We start from the raw sequence: 6138 nt of genomic DNA, 5'->3' as shown, positions 1-6138 counted from the left end.
CTCCCAAATACTTGCAAGAAAATGTTTTTTGTTGTTTTGGTTTTTTTTACATCACAAAAATCTGCGATTTGAACAGGGCTGTGTACTTTTTATAGCCACTGAATTTTTTCCCCCCCGGTCTCTCTGTGTGGCCTGGTACCAAATGGTCCACAGCCCTGTACTGCTTTTTAAAGGAATGAAGTTCTGGTGTACGAGGCCCACTCTGTGGTTACATAACGCAAGTCCAGTCAAGTTAAATGTCTCTTACGGGCCCTCTGCCATTGTGCATCAGTCAGCCCATCAGAGACACCCAGCCACCAAGGCCAAGTTTCAATACTGTACATATAAACACATAATTCGAGGAAATCTAGATGAGGGGCTATAAGCGGGAGCAACTGCAGTGCAATGTGAGACTACAAATGCAGAATAAATACAAATTGCATTGTTGGTCACTCAGTGGCTGCATGAAATCCCCTCCAGGACCAAGGACTTACATAAGCCCTCTCCTGGTGGACGTCCTGCCTGGCTTAATGGACGTCAAGCTGATTTTTAACCTTCCAGGGCTTTGCTTCCATTTGTAACCATGGAAACCAGACAGCAACCAAACTCTCCATGGAGCTCTTTTTCAAAGAAATCATTGAACCTTTCGGGGTGCAAAGGCTTGTCACTTGGGGCACTACCCTAAAATGTGAAGCTTTTGTAACCTTGACACTTGAGAACCTACTTTGACCCTGACAAAAGTGCACCTTAGAGTTCAGTATTCCAATGGGCAAAAATAGGGCAGCAGTCCAGGGTAGAATATTTTGGGGGTGCGATATTTCCAAAGAAAAAAACAAACAAAAAAATCAACATTTCATGGATAAGTAGTTTTGAAATCAGAAGTCAAGGATAATAGTTTGTTCAACTATTCTTCAAGTTACTGTAAAAAGGGGTTTAGTAACAAAAAAAAACATGTTTTCAATATCTCAATGTTATTATATATTAAATATGGCAATTTTAAATGTTGGTATAGATGTTAGCAAGAATCATGTAAATTAACAAACGTGGTTTGCTTATACTGAAATATACTTCAGTAGTGTGTGGGAGAGCATTTCAGTGGTGTGTGTGTGTGAGCTGGATGGATACCGTAGCATATGATATAAATACCATAATTTGCAACACTGATTTATTACCCCACCTTTACATGTGTATGGAAATGAAATTCACTGTCAATTGTTGTTTAGTCCCACTGTAGGCACGAGGCAGGCAAACCTGAGAATATGCAAGAAAAGAATTGGTGAACTATTTATAGTAGAGTGCAAAATTCTTCATACCCTGTCAAAATTAGAAAAGTGTTTTTATTTGCTGTATTTTAGTTGGAAACGACACAAGAAAGTGTTAAGTGAAAATGAAAAAATATTTGTCATATAATGCAAAGCAGTATTTGGTCCATTACTCACAAATAGCTTGCCCCAGTATCTTGTCAGACTCAGGAAATGAACCAATACGTATATATGACGAGACACGGTTTCACAACTGCTGTGCGCAATAAATACATATTGCGGCAATGCACATTTTCATCCACCAACTTAAACAACTGTTCGTATCATCTTGAAAAGAAAGGAGAGCCACGTGAAAAATCACAGCCAAGTCGTAAAAATAGCATGTAATTACATCTCGGTGGGGAATTAAAAATAAATGATTTCTCCTTTATTAATGTGCAGCCCACCCGCGAGTGGCCCTCCAGTCACCACACTTCCTGGCTGTCTGTCTGTCTGCACCCTCTGTCTAAATTCTGAAGCAGCCCTTGAGACTTATCGCTCATGCACTCTCAAATATTCCTTGTGTGTGTGTGTGCGTCCATAGGTGACAATCAGGATGTATGACAGGTGTGTCAACCACAGCATTCTTCCAAAAGCAGTGCTTGTCTGGTCATCAGACACAGAACAGCACAGAAGCTCTGACATATTAATAGGCTTTTGAAAGGGCCTCATAACACGCGGGCCAAATCTGCCTTCATGTACAAAGACTAGACGCTCTGGTCTGTCCTGCAAATTGTGTAACAGTCATTGTAGTACTACACAACTACAACAGCCAATTATACATCGAGACACATACTGTAGCTAATGTCGTAATAAGGGCAATCAGATTTCCCTGTATTTTGCTCCTGGGTTGCACTAAACACTTCAATATAATTTCAAACTCATCTTACAACATTATCCTAAAACATAAGGGGAAGAGCATGTACAAGTGGCGAAGAATCGCTATAAGATACAACCCAAACTAAACTTAGCTCCTCCCTGACATACAAAGCTTGTCTCTCAATGGAGATACAGTGGAACCTCGATACAACAGACTCCAATGTAACAGATATCGGATAAAACGGACCATCGGGACTGAATAATGTGTCCAAAAATAGTTTCCATTTTTTTACTTAAAATGCCGTTGAGAAAGTCTGTTAGTTCCAGAATTGGCCGCTGTTTTCACTGGTGCTGTGCCACAATGCAGGAACAGAACAGATGTGTTTCCGGGTCAGAGATATACAATAATAATAAATCCTCCCGTGCCTATGTGGCGGCCATATTGAATGTGGGGCATTGATGTGCCGGCCATACATGCCATATAGGCCATATATATGTGACGATATCTATTGTTTATTGTACATAGAGTAGAAAGAGAGCAGCATGCATGCAGCGCTAACGCTGAGGAGTACAAAACAGTCTTTGGACTCTGGAACATGCTATTTTGGATATAGTGACAGTTTTGTTTTTTTGTCAACCCATTCGCCTTTGGCAACAGATTTAGAACTAGGAAGCACACTAATTCCCCGCAGCTCATGAAAGTGACTCGCCTACGATGAGTACTGTACGTCAACAATGTCACCATGACGTGAAGTTCGGATAAAAAGCGAAACTTTCAAACATTTTCAAGCTTTTTTAGATATTTATTTACAATAACTTTGTACTGTACTGGGCGTTTTAGGCCACAAAAGCAAAAATTTTGGACTGTACAGTAATATAGATGCATATGGCCTAAAAAAAAAAGTGCTTCAATGTTACGGACAATCGGCTATATTGGACAACATCCCGATTTGTCCGTTCTATCCAGGTTCTACTGTACAGTATATCACTTCAACATACTTGGTTGGACCAATTACTGTACTGTTTTCTTATTTAGACAAGGCTTTGGCACCATCTTGTGACATTTTCAGCCATTTCAGGCAGAGCACATAAATGCCAACAGGCAAATTGTGAATAGCGAATGTGTGTCATGGGAAATGATCGAATTTGACTTTTTTCAATATTTGCAGAAAAATGATTATTTATTTACTCAAAATAATGTTATCTTTGTTCATCTATGCTGGTGACATATAGTGACGGGCAGAAAAATTAAATGCTCTTCCAGAAAGTACAATTGACCTAACCTTTTGCCTTTTATACAACAGAATATTTTATGTTCAACTAAAAAGGGCCAGATTTTATACTCAGTAAATCTGAGAGTAAATGAAGACCAAATCATAACTATTTCAGTATCGTATAGTTTACTTTGTGATTTTGATTTTTGTTTGGTGGTGTGCCATGGCTCAACAAAGCTTGGGAAACACTGGTATCAAAGAATAGAGGTACATAAAATGTGTCCTAGAAATATTTTAAAAATGCTAAAATATACTCTATCTATTGCAAAATCAGTTCTTAAAAAAGGAGAGGTTAAACTGTATGATAGAGGTAATTCTTCAAATTTAAAGGCTTAGTTAAAATAACAATGCCAACCTAAGAGGTAGCAGATTCAGTATTTATATAATTATTGTCCCACTATAAGTCAATCTGAGACAGGAAGTCTTCGTGATCACAGTTTATTGTTGTGATGATTTGTGCAGGTTGAGATTTGCTGCTAGCTTCTTTTCCAGAGCTGCATCTTCCGCGCTGAGCGCCTTTCCTTTGGTCATAGCATACACGAAATACTCAAAGCCGTCGCCGTAACTGTACTGTTGGATGGACCAGTTGTACTCGCTGCGTGCGTACAGGTGCTTTCTGAAGAAGGCCTGGGCAAAGGTCACCGAAACCAAAAGTCCTCTGGGCTTCAAGCAGCGGCTGATCTGAAAAAGACAAGGTGACCCGGTGAATTTAAAAACATTAATTTTCAAATCCTGCCTAGTCACATTTTGACTCATGAGATTGTCAGCATCAATGAGCATGTAAATCCATTATAATTTGTTCTTTCCAGTTTTTATTGGAAATTGAAAAACAAAAACAATGGAAAAAGTAACTGATTATTTTGTTATTGTTTTTTAACCAAAAGCAAAAATGGCCTGTTTTGGTTTTCGTAATGCCCCCTTACTACGACAGTGTTGAAGTGGCAATCATTTGCGGGAAATATTGGTATCATCAACAATATAGTGACTGCAGCCATGAACCTTAGAAAAATTAAAGCGAGAGGTTGACGCATAATGTGAGCTAGGCTACTTTTTGCGGTCAAAACTAAAGCGCAATTTCACTCAAAAGGTTCTGTAAGAAAATATATAACTGGAAAATCCTGATGATCTTATCATTTGTCCTCTCGGGATTCTCAAAATGTGGTACACAGGCTCCCTATCACGCTATGCGAAAGAATCACAGCCTAAATACAGTTCAGTTGTGTTTAACTTTTAAGCTCAGTACATAGTCATTTTATCTTTACGAGCTGTTTCTTGTGTTGAGATTTTTTTTCGATTGCCAATTGAAAATGGAAAAAGGGAATGAAACACAGATTCTTGTGTGGTCTCCACGCTCGGCTGGTAGGAACACACTGGCTCCGCCCCCTACTCCATCCCTGAGGGAAGAGGAGCACGTGGATTCTTCTGTGCTCACATGATTTATCTGCACTGAGAAGCAGCCTGAACATGAATTATTTACTCGTCACTGTGACAGAGAGAAAAAGTGAGAGGGGGAGACGTCAAATGAATGATGTCATGCACAGAAAAGGGACAGGACCAGTTGGACCATTATGTAGAATATAATTGACTGTGCACATTTATTAGGTCCACTCCCCTCCAAAAGTATTGGAACAGTGAGGTCAGTTCCTTTATTATTGCTGTAGACATCAGAAAAAGAAGATTAATTATTTGGTGAAGATTAATTATTTCCAGGTATTTACATCCAGATCTGATACACAACCAAGATAGCGTTATTTGTAATAAAACACCACTTTTTTTTTTTTTGGGGGGGGTGAGCAAAAATATTGGAACAGATAGAATTACAATAGACTGTTATTGTTTGTTTTGAGGGGCTTGCTCCCTTCAGTCTCCTCTTCAGCAGGTTAAATGCATACTCAATAGGGTTTGAATCTGGAGATTGAGTTGACTAATCTTGAATGTGGTTTATGCCTCTAACTGTCAATGTAGTCGACAAAGGCATTGTGCTATTTATTATTAAAAGAGTGGAACCTCATTTTTGTGATTAATCTATGAAAAAGTATGACTCAAACTTAATCATATGAAAACTGAAGCAATCTTTCCCATATGAAATAATGTAAATCCAGTAAATCCATTCCAGATACTCAAAGATATTGACAATAGATCAATTTTATAGAGAATAACTTTACTTTTACATAAAGAAAACAATTGAAATAAATATAGATGACTAATGAAATTACTTTTAGTTTTATTGAAGACAAGATGAAGGCGAGGAAGGGAAAGGTTGGAGCGTTTGTTTGGAAGGGGAACCCCCTCCCCCCCTCCCCCCGGGGAATCCCCCCCTCCATATGGGGTTATTTCAATTATATTTTTAACTGGCAGTAGGACCATTTTGTCAATTACAAGACGACGTGGACTTCCTGTACATCCTGGCGAGATCAGCCACGCATACGCCATTTTTTTACTTTGCAACGAGTTCTTTCTTGAATTCTATCCTGTTTCTCGCCTTCTCTATCAAAGGGCTGGCACTCGGAATGTTCTTTGGCCCCACTGTGGCTTATTTAGCAATTGCACCCAAAAAAAAAAAAAACAAGCATAAAAAAATGGAAATTTGGTACAAAAACTGAGTGGATGTACAAAGCAGGACAAAATTTTGATGAAAAAAGAAAAAACGTTGAAAATCGAATCTTACAAAAACGGAGGTTCCACTGTAATCAAGCTAATAGAACATATCAAGGCAACAAAACACATCTGTCAGTCACGTTCCAGTAGTTATTGCTCATGTGAAA

The 6138-nt window shown here is 38.7% G+C and overlaps 1 protein-coding gene across 1 annotated transcript in view; it reads right to left on the bottom strand.

Annotated features, from left to right (window-relative positions):
• Positions 1–2570: 2570 nt before the first annotated feature.
• Positions 2571–6138, bottom strand: part of ece2a (endothelin converting enzyme 2a) — a 76756-nt gene continuing 73188 nt past the window's right edge. Inside the window, 1 exon segment of the mRNA XM_061798027.1 lies at positions 2571–4054. Within this exon segment, the coding sequence (XP_061654011.1) occupies positions 3812–4054 (243 nt within the window). The 3' untranslated portion in view covers positions 2571–3811.

The sequence above is a fragment of the Phyllopteryx taeniolatus genome, chromosome 14 (genome assembly GCF_024500385.1).
Source record: "Phyllopteryx taeniolatus isolate TA_2022b chromosome 14, UOR_Ptae_1.2, whole genome shotgun sequence".
In the NCBI taxonomy this organism is placed as follows: Eukaryota; Metazoa; Chordata; class Actinopteri; order Syngnathiformes; family Syngnathidae; genus Phyllopteryx; species Phyllopteryx taeniolatus.
This window is presented reverse-complemented; position numbering and strand designations above follow the sequence as displayed.